Source organism: Choristoneura fumiferana, chromosome 29 (assembly GCF_025370935.1).
Source record: "Choristoneura fumiferana chromosome 29, NRCan_CFum_1, whole genome shotgun sequence".
Classification (NCBI taxonomy): domain Eukaryota; kingdom Metazoa; phylum Arthropoda; class Insecta; order Lepidoptera; family Tortricidae; genus Choristoneura; species Choristoneura fumiferana.
In genome coordinates, this window is record NC_133500.1 from 9,571,735 (window position 1) to 9,599,694 (window position 27,960).

At 37.5% G+C, this 27,960-nt stretch overlaps 2 protein-coding genes and 1 non-coding gene across 7 annotated transcripts in view; all 3 read left to right on the forward strand.

Annotated features, from left to right (window-relative positions):
* The first annotated feature begins 1,274 nt into the window (after positions 1-1,274).
* LOC141444260 (uncharacterized) lies at positions 1,275-8,567 on the forward strand. Of its 2 annotated transcripts, XM_074109751.1 has the most exons (4): positions 1,275-1,358; positions 1,904-1,980; positions 4,551-5,334; positions 6,207-8,567. In XM_074109751.1, exons 2-4 carry the CDS (start codon positions 1,908-1,910, stop codon positions 6,313-6,315), a joined length of 966 nt encoding a protein of 321 aa, XP_073965852.1. In that variant the 5' UTR covers positions 1,275-1,358; positions 1,904-1,907; the 3' UTR covers positions 6,316-8,567. The 2 variants fall into 2 exon arrangements, with proteins under 2 accessions (XP_073965852.1, XP_073965853.1); XM_074109752.1 differs by lacking the exon at positions 1,275-1,358 and having other exon boundaries at positions 1,772-1,980.
* A 2,684-nt stretch (positions 8,568-11,251) lies between these two features.
* Positions 11,252-27,960, forward strand: part of LOC141444258 (damage-control phosphatase ARMT1-like) — a 28,486-nt gene continuing 11,777 nt past the window's right edge. The window contains exons 1-10 of one of the 4 annotated variants that reach the window (XM_074109749.1): positions 11,252-11,440; positions 15,247-15,352; positions 16,473-16,690; positions 18,192-18,348; positions 18,833-19,054; positions 20,427-20,504; positions 22,166-22,240; positions 24,237-24,402; positions 25,827-25,912; positions 26,915-26,976. In XM_074109749.1, the coding sequence (XP_073965850.1) occupies positions 11,346-11,440; positions 15,247-15,352; positions 16,473-16,690; positions 18,192-18,348; positions 18,833-19,054; positions 20,427-20,504; positions 22,166-22,240; positions 24,237-24,402; positions 25,827-25,912; positions 26,915-26,976 (1,265 nt within the window). In that variant the 5' untranslated portion in view covers positions 11,252-11,345. Of the gene's footprint in view, positions 11,441-12,804; positions 13,287-15,246; positions 15,353-16,472; positions 16,691-18,191; positions 18,349-18,832; positions 19,055-20,426; positions 20,505-22,165; positions 22,241-24,236; positions 24,403-25,826; positions 25,913-26,914; positions 26,977-27,960 lie in introns of those variants that run through there. The other 3 variants (XM_074109747.1, XM_074109746.1, XM_074109748.1) reach the window with 3 other exon arrangements.
* On the forward strand, positions 15,080-15,152 carry TRNAK-UUU (transfer RNA lysine (anticodon UUU)). Its single transcript has one exon. It is a non-coding gene; the product is annotated as a tRNA-Lys (tRNA).

Below are 27,960 nucleotides of genomic sequence, written 5' to 3' on the forward strand. Positions count from 1 at the left end.
AATTGTCTGTTTTATATATAATGGAGACTAACTAAAAATCAACTTTGGTTGTGGTAATTGCACAAATAAAATCAACCGAGATCACAATAATATCAATAAGTACGTACTTACTTATAATAATAATTGACTTTTTTATTTGTAAATTATAGTTGAGAAAAACAAGTGAAAATTGTGAGCAATACTCGGGATTTTATGATGGAAATCAGGCTTTTTCCCCAGACTTGAGTTTTTCATCTGGTAGCCCTATTCGTGTGTCGTTATTCTCTCACCAACAACAAACAAAGCAATTTAAATAACGTAACCGACATAAAGTTGGAAAACCCCCGACTTTGTCACTTTAAAGTTCAATATCTCAAAAAAGGCTGAACCGATTTTGATGAAACATGTCAAAGAACCATTGGTAAAAACTTTAATTTGAATAAAAAATCGCATTCAAATCGGGACACCCGTTTAAGCGCTACGGTGCCATAGACAGACAGACACATAGCGGTCAAACTTATAATAACTAACACCCCTCTTTTTTCGTGGGGGGTAAAAAAATGTGACATTTACCAAGACAGTGGTGCCCTCAGTTTAATTTCTACTCTTTTATTTCATACTTTGCGCCAATCGCATTTAAAATTTAATACGATTTTTTTGGAATTTTTAAGGATATTTGCCCAGATGTCGTTTGACAGATGTCGTCAAACTTCTTATCGTGCCGTCCCGTATTTAACACGAAACTGAGAGGGACGGTAAGATACGCACTTCGATTTTCGAATTTCGTAGTAGCCCCCCTGTAGGTACAGTTAGAACATGCTTTGCAAAGAATAATTAATGAAAGTCGTAAGGCTTTTCTTTGAACTTACAGCGCCATCTTTGAGCAAATAGGGAAGTTTTGAACATGTTTTGTTTTCACATCAACAAACTTATGACCTGACCAGTGACACAATAGTTTAATTTGTATTTATCCTGAAATATTGCAATTAAACACTATACACAGTTTTCGTTTATAAAAATTAAAAACAACTGATTTACTTAGTATTTTGTTCCTGAGACATGCATAAAACGCCATCTGTTGCGGAGTAGTTTTACTAGCAATTGTCCACACGGTCTGACCTTTCATTAGGAAGTATTTCTTGCTAGACGAGAGCTCAAAAGCTATTGGTCGTTTCTGCACGTGCCGAAATATTGTCGGCACTCTTTGAAACACGCCGCAAGTGTCGGCATTTTCTTTGAGAGAGGCAGAGTTTCCAATATTCTATTTCATTTAATAGTGAATGCTCGTGGAGTACGGTTGTGATTGAACAACTGGGCTACGTATTTACAAACAAATTCGTGTCTGTTGTGATTTTATGGAATAAACAAGAATATTTTTGGTAAGATAGTTAAACATTGTGTTTTTTGAGAATCTTATTCTACTGTAACTTCTTTTCCATGATGTTTAAAATGTGTACTGAATTAACTTTTTTTTCGACGTACTCTGTTTTATTTAAAACTTATTGAATAAGTATAGCCTATATATAATAAATTTTATTTTTGTAACTGCTAGAAATAAATGCAAAGGCAAAGGTTTTGAATTTACCGCGAACCAACCAACTCTTTCACTTGAAGTTAAAAAACAACTTTAACAAAATCTCTTTTTCCAAAATAAATCTTTTGATATTATTTGCTATTCGGATTATGTAAATAATTCTTATTTATATTACAAATAATTAAATCAGAAACTGAATTGACTCAGTTATTTCCTCCTGTCTTTCCGTCAAATCAAAAGTTTTCGTAGAATTTGTGAAGTAGATTTAGATTACAAACAGCATTGCAAGGAATTTACTTATTATTTCGCTTGTTTAACACTTAAATAATTAATTTAATCGTATAATGGGTGCGTGTGGTGTGTTTTAAAACGAGGATGTGATTTTTTCAGCAAGATGCAGCCATCTAAAAGCATGGTGGATTATATGATGGAGTTGAACAGACTATTCCTGAATTCGTCTGAAACAAGTGAGTGGTTTCATTATTCTTGTTGTGAAATTAGATCGTAGCATAGCGACAAGCTTTGTCTGAAACTGAAAGTAGATGCGGCTTTACAGCAAGCAAGCCAATAGCTTGTTTCGCATAACTAACATGAAGAACCCATTTTTTACTTTCATTCGGGATGTTTACCTGCTTTCGATTCACGTAATTTGCATAGGTACGGATCTATGACAAATACTTGTTAGCCGTTTGATGGTTTACTAAATCATAGTACCTACTATTTTGTATGTATTAATTTACATAACATTAGATGAATTTCGCCGCAGGACTTCGCTTAGCGTACAGACTTTTTATATTTTTTTAATCTAGCTGGAGTACCATCGCGTGTTTAAAATCGTCTGCTTCAGTTTGTATTCATTAACTACAATATTTACTATCCAATATGGTTTACTACATAAGTCAACTAGAAAGAATACGAATGTTGTGTGACTGTTGCGGTTTTTGCTCTTCCTGACTAACTACCGCACCCAGAGATACCAATTTAATCGCGCTCTTGTCAATCACTGATACTTTTTACTGAGACCTTCACATTTCCACCAGTTTTGTTTCTCTTTCCTTTGTTATTGACAATTTTAAGTTGTTTTTATACATATAGCTTGTGATATGTCCCACTGCTGGGCAAAAGCCTCTACTTTCCTCTGCCACTCCTTTTATAGTATAGAGATTTTTTTATTCAGCACCCTTGGATTTGTCCTTTTGGCTTAACTTTCTATCCTGTGGCAATTATATTCATTACTTCCTTTTTTTTGAAATTTTGGAAAAAATATAGTTTTTCCTACTCAGAATCAAGAGCACTTAATCTGTCATCTCCCAGGATAACAGGATCGAAGGATTTTGGCACAAATTTGTGCCTCTGGGAGAGGACAGGTTTAAAAATGACAGTTTTGCGTCATTTTTTTCATACACTCAGTATGGCAGTGACAACTGACTCATAAAATTGTGTATGAAAAAATGGGGTCATTTTTTTAAACAATCAGAATCGATTGTGCTCTTGTCTTGATTCTGAGTAGGAAAAACCAATAATTTTTTTCAAAACTTCAAAACAAAAAAAAAGAAAAGGTACACTTTTTTTTAAACACCCGTGTTCATTAGTGGGCTATACCACGCGCCATATAAATCTGCCTAAAAGTTCATTACTTAATACCAAGAACCATATATGGTCCTTGCTTAATACTCAGTTTTGACGAATTTTTGAGATACATTTTTTATGAGACATCTTGACGTTACTCCCGGATTGTGTTTGAATCGCTTAACGGTATAGTGCCTATTCAATTATTGGAATTATACCTTTTTAGATTTTTAAGTGTTGTTTTCGAAGAGACTTGTGGCTAAATCCAGAATTAAAGTATTTTCAATCTATTAAATAACACAGGCTTTGTCAACAAAACAAATTGTAGATCTGTAACTTTGTTATGCAATCGGGCCCCGAGGCTGTATTGCCTAATGTTTCTGATGCTCACAATCGCAATCAAATAATAAATAAATAATAAATATCATGGGACAATTCACACCAAGCTTGTGTTATGGGTACTAAGCAATGGATAAATATAATTATATAAATAGATACATATTAAACACCCAAGACCCGAGAACAAACATTCATATTTTTCATACAAATACCTGCCCCGACACGGGAATCGAACCCGAGACCTCAAGCTTTGTAGTCAGGTTCTCTAACCACTAGGCCATCTGGTCGTCAAATGTCAGTTTTTGTATGAGAAATCTGTAATTTGATTGGGATCACAAGCATCAATACCGCCTCAGGTAGAAAAAAACTGTTATAATACAGGACAATACAATGACTCTTTATTAAAGACTGTTGTTTGATTTTTTTTACAAGCTTTTATTTAGTTTCACCTGTCCCATTGTCTGTCTGTCTGTCTGTCTCGTCTGTAATCAAATCTTGCAAGTAAAATTCAACCAACTTCCAGTAGTTGGATTGACTTCAAATTTGGTTGGTATAGGTACTTATGTAAATTGCGTGACAATACAATAATCTGGTAGTGACATCTTGGTAGTCCGGCCAGGATCATCTCCACAGGGCGGAACACGGTGAATGGCAGACTTGAAATTTGGTATGCAAATGTAGTCTGGGTGAAAATACAAGTACAGTCAGCAAAAAAAACGCTTTTATTAAAAATAACGTAACCAACAACAAGTAGGAAAACCACACACTGTCACTTGACACTGTGACATTGTCACTTCAGAGTTCAATATCTCAAAAACGGCTGAACCGGTTTTGATAAAACATATCTAAGAACCATTGCTAGAAACCCTACTTTCAAATAAAAAAACTGCATTCAAATCGGTTCAATTCAACCGTTTAAGAGCTACAGCCTAAAAATGCATTTACAATCGTCTGGTGTAGCAAGTGTCTATGGGTACCATAAAGTAAGATACATGTAGTGAAAAAAGGTTTTTCCCTGGTCAAGTAAAAATCAATCTTATGTCAATGTTATAAAGACTGACATGGAAAAAGTTTTCTCACTTCAATTATATAACACACATTTTATTTATGCTTATGTTTTTTTTTCTAGATATCCACACACCAAGCACCGCTAGTTTCCAGTCATCATACAGCCAGCCAACACCAAACTATTCATCAAGCTCAACCGATTCCTACTCCCCAGAAACATTCCCAGAACTTTCCTACAACCAGCTTCGTCTACACCGATCAGAATACAAACCACCAGAAACCCCTAGGTCTGTAAACGAAGCACCTTTTACAGTCAGGAGACCTATAGTTGGCAGAAAGATTTTGGGTTCTTCCGAGCAAAGACCACTTGAGCGATCTCCGGAATCCCATTTTGAACAAAGATTTGGTTGCATGTCCCCTATAACGCATTGGAATAATCCTGAGATTCAAACCCCAAACATATCAATTGAATCTAAGAGCACTGACAAAAATGTCTTCTATGAACTCTTCCCTGGGGAAAACCGAGGGTTAGACTTAAGAACACCCGTCAAAACCCCATCAATATACTCCAACCTGTCACCCACCCCTACCATCTCCCAAAGCTCCCCCACTTCAAACTTCGGTATGTTTACCCCACCAAGGTACACAACTCCTTTTAACTATGGGGCCACCTCACCTAACTTTGGGGCAAGTTCACCTAGAAATTCAGGGGCGATTACATCTAAATTCCAAGATGGGGTGCAGAAGATGTGTACTTTTTGCCGCAAGAATGGAGAGACCCCATTGGTGTATATGACCCATACGGTGAAGGAGAAGAGGGGTAATAAGAATATAGTGACATGCCCCATTCTGCGGTCCCATGTTTGCTCTACTTGCGGCGTTTCGGGGGACCATGCTCACACCATGTACGTATTTCTTATAATTACTATTATGTTTCGTAATCAGTTATTGTAAGAAAAATTACATCATTTCAAATTTTATGATTTAAATGCGAACCCTGAATTTAAATCATAAAATTACTAATGACCGCGATAGTCTAAAACATTGTGCATTTGTGCTACATTATTTCATTACTAATATTATAAATGCTACTGTAACTGCCTGTCTTTAGTCACGCTTAAACTGCTGAACCGATTTAGATGGAGTTTGGTATGTAACAATAGCAAGTCTGGGACCCTCGAAAGAACGAAGAAACTTATTACCCTGGATAAATTGCAAAGTTTTAACGTATTTAATATAACCCAATTTGCTGTGACAGACACAGGAGTAAAGAATAATAACCAATTATATATATTTCACATAAATACTTAATCACAAAGATGCAAGCGATCGCATCGCGCCGCGCGAGTATATTAATACTAAGCAGCGGTTAACGCGACCCGATCGCGGACGAAAGCAGCGGATTACCCTTTAGACCCCTCCAAAATTACTTAATATACTACAAAATTCGGACATCGAAGTTCGTATCGTACCGTCCCTCACTCTCATATTAAATAATATTAGCGGCAGCTATATAATAATATTATTATTTGCCGAACTTCATAGAGAAGCTAGAGGCCTACAACGCCGGCTCTGGAGTAGAGCAAGAGGGGCGGGCATTGCAATATAGAAGCCTGGCGTATGGGTGATGTCTTTTGTATTTGACGTGGCGGCGAAAAGGTTAAACCCCGAGGAAGGACATAGGATAGTTTTTAACCCGGAAAATTGCATAATTCCCACGTGACAAATGGTCGCGGGCAGCACATAGTTCTAATATGTAATTTATTTTCTATTACAGCACATACTGCCCAGTTCTTCGCAGCAGCAACAACGGTATGCCTCTCAAGTCTACTACTATCACGCTTAAAAACACTCGCATCAAGAGCAATGGTAGAAGGCGGTACTAACCCATGGGGTAACTACATCTAAGGTCCAGACTTGCAAGAAATATGTAAGTTGCGTAACATTGCTGTCCCGCTCGTTTAGGCTGTTTCCACTAGAGATGTGCAAGGATATGATGTGCGGAATGTGTTTTTCATGAACCAATAGCATAGCTTAATTTACCCATCCTCGCTGCGCTCAGCTGTTTCTACTAGAGCTGTGCTGAGCGAAGATAGGTAAATTAAGAGTTTCTATTGGTTCACGAAAAACATATTCCTTGCACATCTCTGGTGGTAACGCAGCCTTAAACTCTTTAAAGTCGCTTACGCCCGCTTATGTGTAGCGAGCCTAAAGCAACTTGCATTATTTAACTTGCAGGTCTAAACTGGGTATTTAACTTTGTAATTAGTGTATCTGCTTGGGCAAAACAGAGGCCGTATTGCCTAATGTGTCTGACCGTCGCGATCGCAATCAAATGACAGATTTCGCATACAAAAACTGTCATTTGATTGCGATCGCGAGCGTCAGAATCTTTAGGCAATACGGCCTTAGGACATGTAATACTAACATGGTTGTACTCGTTTGTTGTTCCTGTGGAAGATAAGGTACAATTTTGTTAGGTATAATTTATTTGATGATTGATTTCTTAAAGTAATTTCCTTATCACCCACATTGTGAGTTTTAAATAAAGTGCCATGAAACTGAATTTCGATTCGAATGTCAGTTTCGGCCGAAACCGACACTTTCTTGGCTTTTCCAGTGCATATTTTTTAAACTTGCGATAAATTACTTCCAAACACCCGACGGAAGTCCAGACTTAGTTTCAGCATCTGCAAATCTTCTGCCGAAACCGATACCTTAATTCAACAACTAAACCGACGAATAATCGGTGGGGTACTGATTAAATTGTACTTTTTCTTTCACTATAAAGCTAAATCACTACTTTTATTTGGCGGCTTGTCACTTAGTTTAGTTAAGACATGTTACGTTTTTACGTAAAGTCTTGAATATGGGAACAATGTTGTATTTTTTTTTTGTTTATTTTAAGTCTGACTACTATGCTATGCTTACAGTTGCCAGGAAACTTTTTTAGCTTTGGATGACTTGTTAAGTTAAGTTTGCCCACAAAAAGTTTGTTAAACATTCTTAATATTTGTCAAAAAGTTAGCTGACAACTGCGATTTTTGGTAGTCGAAATATGCTCAATATAAACGCGATCTCTTTTTTATTTTATTCATATCTTTTATTTTTGACTTAACACAAGTTTATCATGCTTATCTACCATCTTTAAATAACAAAAATCATGCATAAAAATTATGACTGACCAACTCTATCTATCGGAGGTTTCGATATTTTTATTGACAATTCATAAAAATCGTGCATTTTACAGATTTACCTAGCTTTTTATTGATTTTTTACATCGTTTTATCACTTGACAGCTGTATGCAATTTATATAATGACTTGGAGATCAGCATTTAAAGTACCTATTCACTTGCAGTGTAAAACTCGCACTTGGTGGTTCTAGAGTTGTGGATAACGCTCATTTTCGAGGCTTAAAGACTCGAGCCCTTAAGACTCCAGAGTCTTAAAGACTCGACTATATTTGACAATTCAATTGGCTTATTTTATGCCTATGGATGCAAGAAACCGTCTTTGCGGCCTTTGAGTCGTTAAGCCTCGAGAGTCTTTAGGGTTCGAGTCTTTAAGCCTCGAAATGAGCGTTTTTCACAACACTAGGTGGTTCTATCTGTTGACTTATGATAGTTACACTGTGCCTTGATTTAGTAGTAAGTTATAACTTTTTACTTTATTGTAATTGATAAGCTATTATAGATTAGATTATAAATATATTGACAAACATGGGTTAATTTTAACAAACTGATAATACCGTACAACTATAGAATTAACTATTTTTAATTCATCTGCCAATGCCATTAATTTACAATTTATAATGATTACTATTAGTTTTAAAACGAGAGAAACAAAACCGCCTATACTAGCATAATAGTTTAATGATATTTAGTCTCCATTTAAAACTTGATTTGAGAATGTTGTTAATTTTAATAATAACAATTAATTATTATTGGTTTGGAAAATTTTCTAAATAATAACATGTTTTGACAGAAATTTCATATGTAAAAAAAATCCTAATGATATTTGTTTTTAAACTTGCATGTATATTTATTTCAATTAATTGAACACAAAAAACTCGTGTTTTATTGGTTGATGATGACTAATTAAAATCGCCTACTGAAGGTTTTCACAGAGGTGAAATATCGCTAGATGGCGTTAGTCCGTTTGACGTTTGCTTGCGATTGGCTCATTTAGTTATTTAACCAATCACGAGCAAACGTCAAACGGACCTCACGATAGTAACGCCATCTATAGATATTTCGCTTCCGTGAAAACCCTCATTAGGGTTTCTCGACGAAATATCGCTAGATGGCGTCAGTATCGACGACCGTTTAACGCTGCAGTCTTACGACTCACCATCCAGTTGGCCGATGTTGGGCCAACATGTTGGTAGAGTGGGCAAAAAATTAAATTCACTAAGTGTTAGGCTGCGTTTCCACTTGAGATGTGTGAGGAATGTGTTTTTCATGGACCAATAGAAACGCTTCATCTGCCTATCCACGCTCCACTCAGCTGTTTCCACTAGAGCTAGGGTTGCCAACTTTTTTTACAAGAAATAAAGTATATTTACGTCTGAGAAGGGAAATAAACAGTATTTTCTACTTTGCATGTTTTAAAGACGAATTTTTGGGTGCTTCTCGCACAACATCAATTTAGTTTCATTTTTAAAAGCCTCATAGTCTATGGAGTCATAGACCTCATCAGAATCAAAACTAAAATTAAGATAAATAAGAAACTAAATTTTTATTAAATTTACAATGGCAAATTCGTTCGGATCCACCACTATTGTTACTATGCTGTACTGACTTACCTAGCGTGTGCTTACTGATGGGCAATGTTGATGCTGAAAACAGTATTTTACATACTGAAAAACAGTATAATACTTAGTTGGCAACCCTCACTAGAGCTGTGCTCTGCGAGGAGTGCGAGGTAAATGAAGCGTATTGATTGGTTCATGACAAACGCATTGCTCGCACCTCTCTATAAGAAACGCAGCCATAGACGCCTGTAAAAATGAAAATAATGTTCACAATTCACATCTGTGTAGAAATATCTAATGAAATTAAACTAAACTTTTGGACTATGAAATGATTCAAATAATTTGGAATTGTTAGTTTTAAGGTTGATTTATAGATACTTCTAATTATTTTTCAGAATTATTTTTTGTTTAACAATTTTATTGGGAGCTTGTGGTGAATTCATTTTAATTATTGTAATATTAATTATTTAAGCATGTTTTAACTTTGACTTAAATGTTTAGTTACTAACTAATATAATATAATATTGTGTGGTATATTCTTAAACATCACTCAAGGTGACGAGAAATTGGAACTAATTTTGTGGCATTTTTTTTTTTAATTTGGTGACCATTTTCATGACACTTAAGACTTCCCAGTAGCCTTATATTGTATTGAACCATTTGACTCCTGAGGCCGAGAATTCCCTTGTCAATGCATTGTTTTTTGTAAAAAAGTTCATAGTGAATTACATACGATTCATTTGATCCAATCAATCGATTACAAAGTTGCAAAAATGTGTATGGTCGATTCCCAAACTTAATATACTATGTAGTTGTGTGGAAAAGTGAATATTTATGTTAGGGCATCGATTGTACTCGACTTTAATTCAGTCTTCAGTAATATGTATGCATTCCGTGACACGCAATTGTACCGCTGACGGTTAATTTCTACACATGTGACAGTCGCGCCCGCCCCGCGCGTCGCTTTCTCCCCCACGGTACCTTTTTGTGTATACCGTATTAACGGCCACCACTGCATGCCTCGGACACATAATTTTGTAACTTTGGCTGTATCGATCGATGGGTCTATGTACAGTGGCGTAGATCGATTAAGTCCTTGCTGATGCTAAATATGCGGCCTGGTAAATTAAATATAATGTAATGCTACTGGCCTCTTTGTTAGTGGTACATTTCATAACTATGAGCAACATAACAGCTTGTAATGTATTTTCTATCGCGCTTTCATATTTTATGTAATTAATAACCGTTCTCCTTTGGTATAGAAAGTTTTGGACTAACATTTTTTTGAGTACATTGTGTACAAAATATACCTGCTTATTTGTATTACACTTCATGATTTTTTTTAAATATATTTATTAAAAGCTAACATTTTTATTATTTTGAACTAACCCTTGACTGTATGATTTTTATTTGTTAGGTTGTACTATGAGGTAAAAATCTTAACACCGTCCCTTTCACTCGCGTGCCATAAGCGTTAGCGGGACGGCAACATACGAAGTTCGAGTTTTGCACTTCGTAAGTATAGGGCCTGAATCACGTACGGGTGGAACCTATTCACAATTGTTTCCTTGGCAAATAATACCCAGGTATAAGTAGGTAAAATGGCATCTGCAGCGAAAAGCTTCCTTGGTACGCGACTCAATTTCTTCAACTATATAAGGTGGAACCTTTTCATAATCGATTCCACTATGATTTCTTTAGCAAATGTACGGATTGTCAAAATGACATTAAAGGTTCCACCACGATATGCTATTCAGTTCTTTGTCTGTACCTGTACCTACCTATTACCTATATACATGGTGTTAATAAAATCCTCTACGATTTTATGTTATTATGAAATTATGATATACTTTTTGCTAGCATTTTTTCGCACCCCAAACCCCAATATGATTAAGACTGCCTTGAATTCCTGTGGCAAATTAAAGCACGGCAAAATTATAGCTAATAGCCAGTCTTGGCATTATTTCATACAAAATAAATCAAAATCCCAAACTAAATTGACCAGTTACAAATCGGAAGTCGGGAATGAGGCCAAACAAACTATTTTTAGTCGGCAGCTAAAACGTTTCATACGTTTATTTCTATCGGTATAACTAGACGTACAAACTGTTGATTAAAAACTAGTTTTTCTTTTTTTTATTATTTAGTGAAAAGTGGTAAAAATGGCGGCCTATGATTGGCCTGTAGACACTGAAAATTTGCCGGTGATGAACATAGTTACACCGAGAAATGTGGATATGTGTGGTATCTTTGGGATGTAAGTACTATTTTGAACGGCAGTAAGGCTGTGTTTCCACTACAGATGTACGAGGAATGTGTTTGATATGAACCTATAGAAACGCTTCATTTACCTATCTACTTGTGCTAATTACTTATTCTGTGCCTATCCTCGCTCACAGCATTACGAAATTCGAAGTTCGTATCGTACCGTTTCTACTATTGGTTTATGTCATGACACATTTCTAGCACATCTCTGGTGGAACGCAGCCTAATATTTAAGCAGCAGGTGAAAAACGCGTCGTGGTTGAATATGAGACTTATTTTGTATAGAAAGTGGCGCCGCCTGTTAACACTAGTGTTTTCTGCCTTTTTCTTGCAAAAATATATAGTCAAGAAAACTGTTGTTGTTTCTTTAAAAAAATATGGCTCTGTCCATCGGAGGACAATTTTGCCAGTGTCTAGTAGTTTTTGCCGTTGTACGGTAAAAAATTCTAGAAAACGAAATATGAGAGTAATGGTGGATGAACGATGACAGCGCGAATCCAACCAAGAAAACTGAATCACTTAGATATTATTTATTGTCAAAAAACTGTGTAAATAAGATCACTGTCAAACATTAAATATGTAGTATCAACAGTTTGCCCATTTCGGACGTACAATATTACCAGGGTATGGGGTATATTTATTTGTTTAACAATAAAAGTAGGTATAAGTATAAAGTTAACATAACTAAAACTAACTAAAAATAGCTAAACTAAAAATTACTATCTAAATTTGGACCCTTAGGTAGGGTGCTCATCACGCAGGCAGCATTCCCACGTTGAATTGCTATAGAGACTGTGCGAGGGTCACCTGTTGCCCACAGAGTACTTTTTATATACTGCTGTTGCCTCTCAGACGCTTGCTTAGAGCTCCGTGGAGCCCTCGTTCGCCCTTGCCCCACGAACTGAGTGTCTCGACACCGAATGCGACGAAATCGTACTGCAGGGCTACTACGAAACTCGAAGTTCGTATCGTACCGTCCCTCTCGCTCTCGTATTAAACAGTATAAGTGTCAGAGGGACCGCACGACACGAACTTCGAGTTTCCTGCTGGGTGGAACCTTTTCATAAGCAATTTCGCTATGATTTCATTGGCAAGTGTATGGGATGTCAACATGACATTAGTAAATAAAGGTTCCACCTGCTAGGCTACTACGAAACTCGAAGTTCGTGTCGTGCGGTCTCTCTGACACTTCCACTGTTTAATACGAGAGCGAGAGGGACCGCACGACACAAACTTCGAGTTTCGTAGTCCTGCTGGTACGTGATTCAGTTTCTACCTATTCGAACCACTCAAAAATATGTAGAATACCTACTTTATAACCAGCTCTCAAACTTTTCAGTGTAGCTCTCTTTTTAAACACTTCGCTCTGCAAATGTCACGGCAATGTCACAACTGTCAATGTCAATAACAAATCAAAATGTTTCTTCATACAAAATCGGCGCAGTTCTAGTCTATTCAAACTTCCACATTCACAAAACAAAACAAAATTCAACAGCAACACATCTACTTGGTTATGGCATGATTTAAATGTGTTAAATTACAATAAAAATGACTACTCCACCCAGAAGTCAAACGTCGATCAAGAGCGATCCTGCCGATACGAAGAAAAGTCAAACGAGTATACCAAAAACCCCTCCTGCATTATCTCAGACCTCAGTAAGGTCATCACGTACTAGCATAGCGTCCAGAATCGTTCAGGAAAATGTAGACGAGTACTATGAAAATTGTCAGAAACCTGAGTTTATATATGGGGGTCCATTCATAAAGGTAGAGAAACCAGAACCGTTTTTGGATACAACTACACCCATAAACTTGCAACTACAGGGGACTTTTAAAAAGTAAGTCTTTTTTTTAATTGTGACGGCATTTGGTTTGTTTTTTTTTATTTCACATCTGTCAAAATTTCTGATTGGATTCTGCTTCAACAAAATTATAAATCTAAAAGCATTTTAAAATGGTTTTATTGCCAGTATTTTATTTACTTGCACTTTCCCCAATCACAATTTTTTTTATGGTTGTTATTGATTTGATCATGTTTGGATAGTGGTCTTAATTAGAAATGACGCACCCTACCAATGTATTTACGCACATGAGCAAATTTCAAACACAGGTGGCATACACACAAATGTTTGTTATTGCTCATTTAGTTCCCCATTATACTGGCAGTTATTGTAGGATTTGCTATCTAACTACCTAGTCATAACCAACTGTTTTAGTTGAGGGATGCATTATTTTAGTTAACCTCCTAACACCCAGAGTCCTTTATAAAGGACTTATTGTAATTTGAACTTCAAACTATCATAAATGACATAAAGTTTGATGTTCACATATCAAAAATTTGACTTGGGCATTAGGAGGTTAAGACAAGCTCTGATACAATAAATTTATTGATATGGAAGTAACTAGTCAGGCCACTTATGGGCCAATCAACTATTTTACCAAGACTTTGGGTGTCTCCTGCATTACCAAAATTGTCTCTGGGGTTACTAAAATCGTACTTCCAACAAGATATTTCACGGTTTAATAGGTTGAACTTATGTAGGATGGCATGTTTTCATGTACACCATCTATTAAATTACAGAAAAACATGTTTACTTACAAAAACCTGTTATTGTTTGAAAAATGTCGCAGACAGATTAGTGTTGGTAAAAAAGTTGATTGGCCCTTATATCACTGGATAAATTTTTAATTAAAATCAGGCTTGGCTGAGATGATTCTGATGTTAAGAGTGTTTATAGGCGGTGGTGATTGCTTTCCCCCTCCTACATAAGTACAGTATGGTTTCAACAAGATGGTGCGACGAGTCACATTGTAAGACCAGTCATAGCAAAGCACCCCTATAGATTTGGTTCTATAACCTTGATCTCAAACATTTACATACCATGTATAACATACCAAATTTCATCTAAGTTGGCAAGTATAAAGAAGTAACAGACAGACAGTTACTTATGCATTAAATAATATTAGTCTAACCACCTGCTCCATCCATTGATTAAATTTATTTGACAGATAATAAATAAATGTGATGCCGTCTCTGTTTGTTTTGTTCGAATAGACAGAGACGGCATCACTTTTATCCGTCAAATAAAATTAATCAATGGGTGGTGAAAAAGCCCCTTAATGTTGTCATATTAAATGTATTCCAGATATGTTTTGTAGAAAAGATAATTCCTGATAGCATACACATGTCATTTTGTGTTTAATTAGCTGCAAATAGACTGTACTAGAATTGTGTCTATCTATGCAAACATTGCATTATTAATTTTACTTAAATGTCTAATTGTACTTACTTTATACTCATATTATTATAGGTTTGGATACTTACGTAATGCAAGATATGCAATATAATGTATTTTACCGCAAAAAAAAACTGGGACAATAGTTAGTTGGAAATAAAGGTTAAAATCAATTTTTATTAATTTATTTATCATTACTGTTTCAGTAATCATTTAAAGTTATTTTTCTAATTATTGTTTAATTATTAAACAATTGACATTCAAACTCTAACTTTATTGTCATAAACATAAAGTACACTGTTGCTTATCAAGATTTTCACACGACGACATTCATGACTCATGCCAGTCCGAGACGCTTACGCAATGCAATCGGTAATTTCGTCAACCTTGTCAGAGCCCGGATAGCTCAGTCGGTAGAGCATTGGACTTTTAATCCAAGGGTCCAGGGTTCAAGTCCCTGTTCGGGCGGCTACTTTTTGTATCTTTTTATTTTTTTATTTATATTGTATTATTAATTTTCTTATGTGCTGTACATTTTTTGTCAAACATTTTTTTGTTTCAGGAGTTTTGCGTTTTATTCATTGAAGGAACGACTGCCTGTAATTTTAACCAAAGTAATAGATTATGTTTCAAGGGAAGGGAGCAAAATCAAATCAAAGCATAAAGCGGTTAGTATTTATATTTGTATTACTTATATTCATTAAAGTAGAATTCAATATTTAATATTCATATTTTTGGATGATTAAAAAACATTTATGTAGCTTTCAATTAGAAGCACAAAAGTCTACTATATTATGAAATTAAAACTAGTTTTTTCGCGAGTTTGATTTTTACTTTTTTAACCCTCATGTTTTAAGGCAAAAATCATGTTTATTTACTGCTTAATAAATTGAAATAAGCTAAAAAAAAAAAAAAAAACTTCAAAATATCGAAAAAAAATAATCCATAAAACAATTTCAGGTATTTTCAGAATACCTACCTAGTACATTTTGAGTATTTTTTTTAGTATAGTTATATTTTTTATTTTAGTAAAGGTACACCCGCCATTCTGATTCTTAGTAAATTAATCTGTCATCTCCCAGGATAACAGGATCAAAGGAATTTGGGCACAAATTTGTGCCTCTGGGAGATGACAGGTTAAAAGTTTTAGTGTCATTGCTGCGGCTTGCCGTGTCAATACGCTTTGGCCCTTTTTAGCTTCTTTCACCACAATCTTTACTTTCTTTTTTTACTTTTTAATTTAGGATTTGTATGGTTGTCTTATGGACCGGGCCGAAAACCAGCACTGGATTTTATCTTCAGCATATTATTATGCTGAGTCGGGTACCTATGTGTCACTGCTGTTATAAATAAATTATTTTCTTTATTTCTTTCTTTCTATGCCAAGAGTAGCAGGGCGTTTTCGAAATAAAGTGTACCCTTTCTTTTTTTTTAAATTGTCGATAAAATATGGTTTTTCCTACTCAAAATCAAGAGCACAATCGATTCCGATCGTTTAAAAAAATGACCCAATTTTTTCATAAAAAAATTAGATTTTTTCCAAAATTTAAAAAAAAACGAAAGGATACTTTTTTGAAAACGCACTATTATTTTTTCTCTTTTTTTGGGAATATGTTACTAGCATGGCAGTAAAAAGTTAATTATTTATTATTGTTTTTTTTTTACTTATTTGTTTTTCTTGTGCCGATTTTTGTTTGTATTTTTTAACGTCATTCGTTTTATTTTCCAGTTTTGTCGCACTAAGTTACTCACGATAAAATCTGTTCTATATTTTATTCCCTATTCCAGTCCGATGAAGACACAAGAAACTTCATACAGCAAGTTACCAAACTGAAGAACGATTTGGTGACCAACAAAAAGTACAGTCCCCTCAAAGGGAAGACCGATGACGCGGCGAAGTGGAACGAGTGGATCGAGGCTTGCGACACCCCCCACTACTTCACCAATACCTGGGTGTTCTCTGAGTGCTACGTTTACCGTCGGATACAGGATGCATGCGACCAGACGTGAGTATACAAGATAGTGCATCTCAATCAGAATACGACCGCACCCGAAGCATCAATTATTGTCTACCAAATAAATAATAAGTCAGGAACTCAGAACAAATTCCAGACAAAAAGTGGCCATACCTTAAACCAAAACGACTTTTTTTTTATTCGACTGGATGGCAAACGAAGTCAGGTGGTAAGAGATCACCACCGCCCATAAACATCAGGGGTATTGCAGATGCGCTGCCAACCTAGAGGCCTAAGATGGGATACCTCAAGTGCCAGTAATTTCACCGGCTGTCTTACTCACGCCGAAACACAACACTGTGCAAGCACTGCTGCTTCACGGCAGGATTAGCAGAGCAAAATGGTGGTAGCAATCCGGGCGGACCTTCACAAGGTCCTACCACCTGCGACTTATGGTTCAAATACGAATAATTTTCAAGGTTGCAAATAGATGTGCTTGTTGATTGGTTAAAATTCAGAAAGAAAGCAGGGATTGGTTGGCTCGCGTGATGTCAGATGTCAGTCAAATGACGCGTAGAACACGCTTTTAAGCCCCGCCTACTAGATAGATAGATAGATAGATAAAACGTTTATTTGTTACTGCAAACACACACAATCAAAACTACATAAATTAGAAAAAAAAGAACAGTCCTAACTTAAAAGTAAACAATTTTCAATTGTTTGTGTGCGCTGCAGTAGTGCAAAAGGGCCATGGCTCAGTGGTCAACATTGCTCATAGGAGCAAAACACTGATATTCTGCCACAACCCAGAGGGCCAAGAACAAATATTATCACCTTATTAAAAAATATAAATGTACAATACAAAACGAAACAAACAGTGCCAAGCAAAATGAATACATTTTCAATGTAACAATTTTGTACCAGCCTACCATCAACGACAATGTATTTTTAATTTAATGGTTCATAACATGCAAACGAAAAGAGAGAAAGAGAAAAAAAAACAAATTAAGCAGCATCACAACAAACATGCAGCCACCCTTCAGTTCCTTAACCCTACCTACTAGGACACGGAAAGCCATTTTTATAACGCAGTTTATTCCTGACTTATAATTTTATTCTTAGATTATTGTATAAAATGAGTGACATTTGGATATGCATTGGCGCAAGCCACACAGAAGAGACGTGGGACGGGGCGAGGGCGTCCTCGCCTTGTCTCTCCTGTCTGCTTTGGATCGCGACGTTTCTATACATTTAGGGGCTGTTTCACAATCCATTGATTGGCGTTAACCGACGGTTAAATGTGATGCCGTGCATCACACCTAACCGCCAGTTAACACTAATCAATGGATGGTGAAACAGCCCCTTAATATGAAAACTGATTCAAGGGACTCCTCCGTATTTTTCGTCGGTTAAAAAAAGTCTTTCTGCGAAGTTCAGTGATGGTCTTACCAAAAGCGCTGGTAGTATAAAAAAGTGACATATAAGAGAGCCCTATGCGGTCTACTTACAGAATAAAAGTTTTGATTTTTTGGTCATTTTTTTATGGTTTCAGGAAAACCCTCGGTAAATTCGATGCGTTCGATGCTCAGAAGGAGCAGTCTTTTAAAACCGGCGAAGAAGCGATGTGCGTGGTCGCAGAGAAAGTGGTGACCATGTTGGACGCGAGCGACAAGGACAAAAGGAAAGCTGACTTTATCACCCTACTCAAGGTTAGTAATACTGAAGTAAATCATCATCATCTCAGCCGCAGGACGTCCACTGTTGGACATAGGCCTCCCCCATAGATTTACAGTTGCTTCGGTTGGAAGCGGCTAGCATCCACCGTGAACCCGCGGCTTTAACCAGGTCATCCGTCCATCTCGTTGGTGGACGTCCTACGCTGCGCTTGCCGATCCGCGGTCTCCATTCGAGGACTCTTCGGCCCCAACGACCATCTGTTCTCCGTGCTATATGGCTTGCCCATTGCCACTTCAACAAGCTAATTCGCTTGGCTATGTCAGTGACTCTCGTTCTTCTTTGTATCTCATTTCTGATTCTACCCTATAGGTAGAGAAGCCCCAAGCATAGCTCTCTCCATAGCTCGCTGAGCAACTGAGCCTATTTTAGGGCCTATAGTGAAGTACCACGTCTCGGATCCATTTCATCACTAGCAACAAACACACTTGAGAGCTGATCACCGCCATTTATTTTCAGATTTGCCTCTGGTCCAACAAGTGTGACCTGTCCCTCAGCCTCGGGGAGCCTGTGGGGCTGCCTCCCCCCTCCCCCCCGCCGTCCCCCACAGCCGCGAGCGCCCCCAAGCCCCCGCCCGAGCCCCCCAAAGACGCCAAGGGGAAGAGCGCCACCAAATTGGAGAATGTGCCGCCGCCGCCGCCAATGGACCCGTTTCAACTCATTATAGAGTACAAGGATAAGGTAAAAAATTTGAACATGAAACTACCGTGAGACTCACTCATATTAAATATATTGATCCGGATAACTCACGTCTTAAATCGAGCTTAGCCCGAAACATAACGAGCTAAACTCGATTTAAAACGTGAGTTATCCGGGTCAATATTTTTAATAAGGTAAAAATACAAACCTAACCTATAACCCTAAACCTAACTAAACCTATCGCCTCTCAAGCAGAGGGTCGTGGGTTCAAACCCCGGCTCGCACCTCTGAGTTATTCGAAATTCATGTGCGGAGTTACATTTGAAATTGACTATAGATAGATAGATAGCTTATGTATATTATATAGCTATTTGTATTTTTCATCATCATCATCATCATCCCAGCCTATATACGTCCCACTGCTGGGCACAGGCCTCCTCTCAGAACAAGAGGGCTTGGGCCATAGTTCCCACGCGGGCCCAGTGCGGATTGGGAACTTCACACGCACCATTGAATTGCTTCGCAGGTTTGTGCAGGTTTCCTCACGATGTTTTCCTTCACCGCAAAGCATGAATTTCGAAAAACTCAGAGGTGCGAGCCGGGGTTTGAACCTACGACCCTCTGTTTGAGAGGCGCTAATATGTAGCTATAATGTGGTCTGTATGCCCACGACTCGCTAATAGGGAATAATGGCAAAGCTCAGCGCACGGGACGACACTAGCACAAACCGCCATGACAGCGTCCGTTCTCTTTACAATACAATACAATACAATACAATAACTCTTTATTGCACACCAATACAGTAAACAGTACAGAGAAAACAAGTATATACATAGAGATTTTCTAAGGTAAGCAATAGGCGGCCTTATCGCTTCAGAGCGATCTCTTCCAGGCAACCTTTATACTTAGTATATAGTTTGTCGAGGTTTGTCGCCATGACGGATATAATATGATATTTACATTGACAGTAACGATAGAGCTATATTTCCAGTAATTGAAATAATATGTTATTATGGCATCCTACGGACATATTTGCAGGTGGTAGGGCCTTGTGCAAGGTCCGCCCGGATTGCTACCACCATCTTGCTCGCTAATCCTGCCGTGAAGCAGCAGTGCTTGCACTGTTGTGTTTCGGCGTGGAGAGTAAGACAGCCGGTGAAATTACTGGCACTTGAGGTATCCCATCTTAGGCCTCTAGGTTGGCGACGCATCTGCAATCCCCCTGGTGTTGCAGGTGTCTATGGGCGGTGGTGATCTCTTACCATCAGGAGACCCACTTGCTCGTTTGCCATCCAGTCGAATAAAAAAAAACTAATAAGACATTTAAAAAACTGTTCACGGTTTGCGCTAGTGCTGCATTCTTTTTTTGGTGTCAAGTGTCCCATGATATTTATTTTATTTTGAAATATTTCAGATATTAGTGGATGACTCTGGAAAAATAGCGGACCAAGTCGTTGTGAAAGCAGAAAATATGGCGAAATTGATAGCTAATGTGAGTATTATATCGTAAAAAAACCCACACCTCATAATTAGCCGTCTCTCAGTTAAGAGCGTTTATACCTGCTGAGCTGGCAACGTTGCATTTTTGTTAGTCTTTCTCGATTATTCCATAAAAATTTAATGAAAATTAAAAATGTTGTCTGATAGAACACTTTTTAATATACTTATAGGCACTAACAGCCTTATTCATAAAAAGTTAGAGCCTCCTTGAAGGCTCCTTGAAGGCCCGATGCTAAAAAACATGATTCATAAACGTCTGTTAGCGCTAATCAGTCGATCAAGGCTCTGCTAAAGTTAGAGGACCGTAGACCCTCCTTTATCTCTCTGCTAAGTCACAAAATGGCCGCCACAAGTTTGAACAGCTGACTTTGACTAGAGCAAAAACCATAGGTACCGAAGATATTTATAGTGAAGGCAGGGCTACGCAGATTAAAAAAAAAAACAGAAAAATTAATTTTCAGGAATTTGTATTTAAAAATCCTCTAAATTAGCAACAATAAATTAACAATAAATATGAAAAAAAAATAAGGATGATTAACATAATTATGGCTTTTTGCACAACATAAACATGCGGATCGGAAATGGCGGGAAAACAAACATCTCGCTTTTTATTTTTTTTCCTGGTAATTTGCTGTCACTGCTGTCAATTTTTTTTTTAAATTATCGATTAGGCCATTTTTTTGTCTTTGATTTGTCAAGGTGGCCAACATAACGCGTCTAATCCGTCTATCAGCAGCTCAACAACTAGCAGACTGCTAGCAAGCGTTTATGAATCATACTTCTTGACAACCGTCTAACAAGCTTAATCAGTCTGCTAAGTAACAGACCGATCAAACCTCAATTAAGGATTTTTTATGAATAAGGCTGTAAGTTATTATGTCTACTCCAATAATTATTCGTGATAGACTTTTATATTCTTTAAAAACGAATTAATGTTTATGAACGGTTTTTAAAGAAAATAAAAGTCTATAACAAATAATTATTGGAGTAGACACATTAACTTATATATTAAGAATTGTTCTATCAGACAACATTTTTAATTTTCGTTCAATTTTTATGAAATAATCGAGAAAAACTAGCAAAAATGCAACGTTGCCAGCTCAGCAGGTATAAACGCCCTTAAAACCGAAGCTATACTGAAATTTGAAGTTCGTATCGTACTGTCCCTGTCTCTCTTTTATTAATGCAGTTAGCGTGAGCGGGACAGCACGACACGAAATTGGAATTACGAGAAGATAATGACATACTGCAAAAAAATATTTTCAATGCAAATTTTTCGAGATTACTTGTTTTTCTTTTTACTCAGTGAAAGTAAATGTACCAATCCGTTAAATAACCGATAGCGAAAAATCGGTCGATTTTAGACTAAGGGGCTGTTTCACCATCCATTGATTAGTGTTAACTGGCGGTTAGGTGTGATGCTGTCTCTATTTGTTTTGTTCGAATAGACGGAGACGGCATCACATTTGACCGTCAGTTAACACTAATCAATGGATGGTGAAACAGCCCCTAATTGTACATAGTAAGGTGTTTTTTTTTTAATAACTATTGAGCTACCCAAATAGGGCTAAAGCTTCTCTCTTCTTTCAGCCACTCAGTTCTGTCAAATAAATCAATATTTATCTTTGCTTAAATATTTGTGTTAAATTTCAGAATACGACTTTTAAGTGCAAGTGCAGTTGCCACAGACTGGCCAAAGCGAACCAAACTAGAATATGCATGGATGCGGTTAATATTCTTTATTATTTTTCTATTTGCTAAAATTCTTTGTAAGATTAGAATCCGCTCGGTAGTATTAGCTAGAAAGTAGCTCACACACTATAAAACTCAATCAACTTGTTCTTGTTTGTTATTCTGTCCCGTTGTTCAAGACAACAGTTTTCTTTAAAAAACTGCTTTAATATATGCGAAATGTGCTTAAGAAATAGTCCATAAAATAATGAGCTTGTAACTATGACAAAAATGTAAGCTTGATGAATTTTAACCACAGAAATTATATAGAAACTCGTGGTGTTAAAGAGTTGTCCAGGGGACGTGACCATGGCAACGAGGTACAAGATAAAGTTGATCGACCCATAAAATAAAAAGAAGTTAGAAATATCTATTTATCAATTAAAAAATTGTGCATAACATTTTTTTATGACTGCAGCCTCCTCCTCCTTTTCATCATCATCATCATCATCATCCCAGCCTATATACGTCCCACTGCTGGGCACAGGCCTCCTCTGAGGCCTCCTCCTTTTAAGCTTGGTAAAATCTAATTAAATAGCATAACTAAATAATAGTAGATTATTGTCGTGGCCTGGAAGTAGTCAATTGCTGGCTGAGTATGAGTTGCGAGTCCGTTTAACTAATACGAAGCCAGCACTTGCTATTCCAGCCGAGACTTATATAAAGCTTTTCTCAAAAATGGTGAATAATTCTAAAATAGAATAAACTTTTTCTTAAAATATTTTATAAAATTTAATTTTATTCCAATATTTTTCTTATGCTTTCCCGCCTTTTTTCATTAAAAATAAACTGCAGGTGTATTTTTCCACCGAAAACACCACAAGCTATTTCAGACCCAATAGAAAAAGTCCGGAGTTCCAACAAAATATCTGATACCGGCCATTAGACTTGGCTGTATACGACTTGCGCCAACGTTTCCATGGCCTTTTTAACTTAAAAAAAAATGTGACTGATTGCAGGCGCGCTAATTCATTATTGTCGAGCTAGCGCGCCTGCAATCTTTTTAACTTATTAATTTTTCGCTGACCAATAAGGTTTAACCTTCTGATATGTAAAGAATAATGTCAACTTTTACGGAAATTTTTGAGAAAAATAAGGGTGCAGTTTGGCGAAGTATAAATGTATTTTTTTGTAAAACATAAATGAGCAAATAAATAAAAAAAAGCCGGTGTCAGGAGGCACCGCTACTCCATAATAGGTATATTGTACAATCAAACTATATTTTATTGTTTTTATAATATTACCTGTAGTAGGTGTAGATTAGTATAGATGTCTTAGATAATGAACGAGTATTTGCAATGTCCATTATTTTTTTACACAAAAACATTTATTTATGTATCGCAAAAGTTTATTAGAAAATATTAAACACCCGACACTCATACACGCTCATAATAAACAAAAATACATATAATCGCTAATCGTCATCATCATCATCTTTTTAGCCGTAGGACGTCCACTGTTGGACATAGGCCTCCTCCAACATAGAATGGTGACTCGTTTCGCCGATTTCAATTACGCAGATTTTCGTTTCGCAGACAACTATTGGCAGATTTGTATTTTGGCCGAGCAACGTTTGGTATAATTTCGTTACGCCTATTATTCGTTTCGCTGATTACTCGGTAGGGAGAATAGCGATATGCAGATTCACTTTTAGTCGATTGTTTGTTTCGTAATTATTTAAGTTAATCGAACAACTGTTCGCCGAAACACGATAAGCTTGTTATATTTTGACTTCAATATAAAATAAATACAAATTCGAAAGCGAAAAGTTGTTCGAGCAAACGTTGAAAATGTGTAGTGATTAATCGGCTAAACGAATTTCTGCTAATAGTTATTCGGCTTACTAACTCACAAGCCAACTGAATAGTCTACTAAAGATTGAGTTACGAAACGTTAGTCTGCGAAACATGGTCTGCCAATCAATAATCTGCGTAAAAATTGTCGGCGAACCATTAGGTAACCACATAGAATACATGTATTAACCTGCGCGCAGGCGCAGTTAGAAGCCGCCGCGGCCGCCGCCGCCGCCGCAGCCGCCGGCAAAGGCAAGGGCAAGCCGCCGCCGCCGCCCGCGCCCGAGCCGCCGCCGGAGGGCGAGGAGCCCCCGCCCCCCGTACCCTGCCCCGCCAAAGTGTGCGTGCCGAGCGCCGTGCTGTTCGGTGAGAGTTTAACTACATTCATCATCGTCATCATGCCAACCTATACATAACGTCACACTGCTGCAGATCAACATTACTTACAACTATAGAGATCTCTTTCCAGGCGGGTGTCATGCCTGGAGGTAGTTTGAAGTTTACTGTTTTTCACTAACTTTGTATTTTAGTTAATTAATCACGGGACACTGAGACCAATTGACCCAGTGTTATGGGCACTAGGCAACGATTAAATATACATATCTAGATAGATTGGCGTCAAGTGTCCCGCGATATTTTTGTAATAAGTACCTAGCAGGGGCGTGGCAACCCGACCACCTGGTAGACAACCTAAATTTTTTACTTGACATCAGTCAGTGTGTACTAACTCCGAGGAGTTGCATTCGAAAACCTCGTCTAACTCACGCTTCTCTAACTCTTTGAGTTGCCTACCAAGAAATGTTCACTCTTCGCCACCGGTGCCTACACATTGAAAAAGTATTGTATGCAACAGTTTTATAACAAAGATCAATAAAGCTCTTTGCGTCTTGATAGGTTCGCTACGCTCACATCGTAACTCGCGTCACTCGCTTTTTTTGATCCTTGTAAACTGTTGCATAAAATACCATTATCGTTATAAAGCTTCCTTTATAATTTACCTTATTGCTACATGTACCGCCTATTTAACATTGGAGCAACTCACGCTACGTTAAATTATTGGTAAAAAACTTAAGAAGATGATTTTGTCAGAGCCGGATTAAGTCAGCGCGGGGCCTGTAGCAAATTTTATCATGGGGCCCTTGATTTGCTTCAAATTTATAGTATAAGTAAGATATTATAGTCGACAATTTTGATACCATCTCTTTCTTTGAAGGCTTTGTTGGTTTCGTGGTGGCAGTATTGTACGTACACATTGATTTAAAAAACATGCTTCTATCAAAATTTACATTTTTACGATCGAAAAGCAATGGTCCGCGGGGCCCCTAGACGCGCGGGCCCCGTAGCATTTGCTACTCTTGCTACGTGGCTAATCCGCCACTGCCTTTTGTATGTAGTAGTGCACAGAGTTGATATGGGACTTAAGTCATTTTTCGAATATGGAACGTCGTCTTATCTATACAGACACGTTACTACTACATACAACAGGTCATCTTCTTAAGTTTTTTTACCTAAAGTTACTCTTGAACAGAGGTTCCCAAACTTATTTCGTCTAACCCCCACTTTGAAAATCAGTTATTTTGTAGCGCCACCCATTTTTTTCACCTTAAAAACCTCAAGAACATATTAGTCTCGCCTAATGAAGGCACAAAGGTGAAGATTTTTTCTGGGCCCCTTACTGCCCCCCTCTTGGCCTCCAGCGCCCACAAGGGGGCGTCGCCCGCTTTGGGAAAGACTGCTCTTGAGCTTGACTCGCTCACACTTTTGACAATATTATTTTATTTGTTTAACAGATATCGTATGCGACAATTCTGGCTACGAATTGTTCACCGATTTGTGTTTAGCGCATTTCCTGATCGCTCAAAAAATCGTTGAAAAGGCAAGTTTATTTTGTATATTTATTGGAAACATTGTTCTGTCCGAAAGTACTGTAGAAAAATTACAATTTATTCAAATAATGTAAGAAAAGTCAAAAACGGAATTAACAAAAATTCATCATCCCAGCCTATATACGTCCCACTGCTGGGCACAGGCCTCCTCGCAGAACAAGAGGGCTTGGGCCATAGTTCCCACGCGGGCCCAGTGCGGATTGGGAACTTCGCACGCACCATGGAATCGCTTCGCAGGTTTGTGCAGGTTTCCTCACGATGTTTTCCTTCACCGCAAAGCTCGTGGTCAATTTCAAATGTAATTCCGCACATGAATTTCGAAAAATTCAGAGGTGCGAGCCGGGGTTTGAACCCACGACCCTTTGCTTGAGAGGCGATAGGTCAAACCACTAGGCCACCACGGCTTTAAAAAATTACAGAGTGGATTTCAGTAACGTTGTATAAAAACACCCGCGTAAAATTTTGTCTGTAATCCAACCGGTTGCAATTTCGAGATTTTTTCCTGATCCCGTGGAAATATCGGGATAAGAAATAGCCTGTATGTTTTTCCAGAATTTCAGTTATGCTCATAACAAATTTCATTCAAATCAGTCAAGCCGTTTTAGCGTTAAGGAGCAACAAACACACACACATACAATTATAATAATAGTAAATTTGTTCAAGGGATCTGCTACTACACAATCCTAAAAATTTCGTGACTAAATACTTTAGTTTCACCATTTGTTCTTCTTTGCTCCAGTTTTTCAGGCTAGGTATGATAGTATGATTGGTTTTTGGAGTCTTTTTGAGATATGTATGCATAGGAGAAATTCGTGTCTAGATTCCTGTCCAGCAGTGGTGTAGGGGTTATAGCACGCAGCACGGATTGCTGAGGACCTGGGTTCGATTCCCAGTGCTGGTCTCTTTTCCTGGTTGTTCTGTGCATCCATGTCTCAGTTTGTATTTTCGATAGGTAAAATAAGGTTTTATTAAAAGCATATTTTTATTTTCAGGTCAGATTCCACGTTAAAAAGTACCCGTGGTTCGTTTCAGATGTAACACCGGACGACTTTACGTAAGTAATTGCCGGACAGAATAACATACACTAAAAAAGTTGATTGACCCTTGAGCTGCGTCCACATTTGTATCATTTTCTCGTATCGTATCTTCGTCGCGTTGCACCGACGCGTATCAAGATCGCTAGTGTGGACGCAAAAACAGCGCGATCATGTGGCGCGCCGTATCTGATCGCTCGGGATCGATGTTTATACGCGTATACCTAGTGTCATCCACGAAGACGCGTGATTTGGTCAAAATTAGACATTAACGACATTGTAATAAGAACCAATGCACGCGTCATCGTGAATGACTCTACCTATATATTATATACTCCGCACACTCGCGATCGGATACGCGTATCAAGATCGGTAAATGTTACCTTTGTTAAATCGGTGAAGAAGAAGAAGAAGTTATGATTTGATACGCGATACGCCGTGATCGCTCTCGAGGCGGTTTTTCCCCGATCATCAAAGGGGATACGGATAGCGTCCACACTTAATGATACGGCGTTCTGATACGATACGCTGCTACGCTACGGTTAGTATGGACGCAATTTTTCACGCGACGATGCTAGTGACACGGTCTGCCCAATGTAAGCGGCCATACTTAGGATACGCGTGGTCGTGATCGGCAAAATGATACAAATCGTCACTACTTTGAAAAAATCTCGTATCTCAAATCAATATGTCAACAAAATTGATCCTTGAAAAAATGGTCATAAAGTTCACTCAGAAAAATTTTTTTTTGAGATACAAGCTTTTTTAAAAGTAGTGACGAAATGTGGACCCAGCCTTATACTGCTTGCTCAGAACGAGAGATGGCGTTGTTTTCAATAGAAATATCACTATCGGAACTCCTGTTCTATTACATTCTGATTAAAAGTCTTAAATTACTGATAACGCCGCCTCCGTGGTTGAAATAATCTGGCAATCTGGAATCTGTCAAGGACTGAGGTTTTGACATTGTATTTTTTTTATTCGACTGGATGGCAATCGAGCAA

Bases quoted from the DNA above. Each gene is read 5' to 3' on its own strand.
- LOC141444260 (XM_074109751.1), top strand. From the start codon at position 1,908: ATGCAGCCATCTAAAAGCATGGTGGATTATATGATGGAGTTGAACAGA. The intron at 1,981-4,550 runs GTGAGTGGTTTC...TTTTTTTTCTAG, and splicing joins CCTGAATTCGTCTGAAACAA to ATATCCACACACCAAGCACC. The intron at 5,335-6,206 runs GTACGTATTTCT...TTTCTATTACAG, and splicing joins GGGGACCATGCTCACACCAT to CACATACTGCCCAGTTCTTC.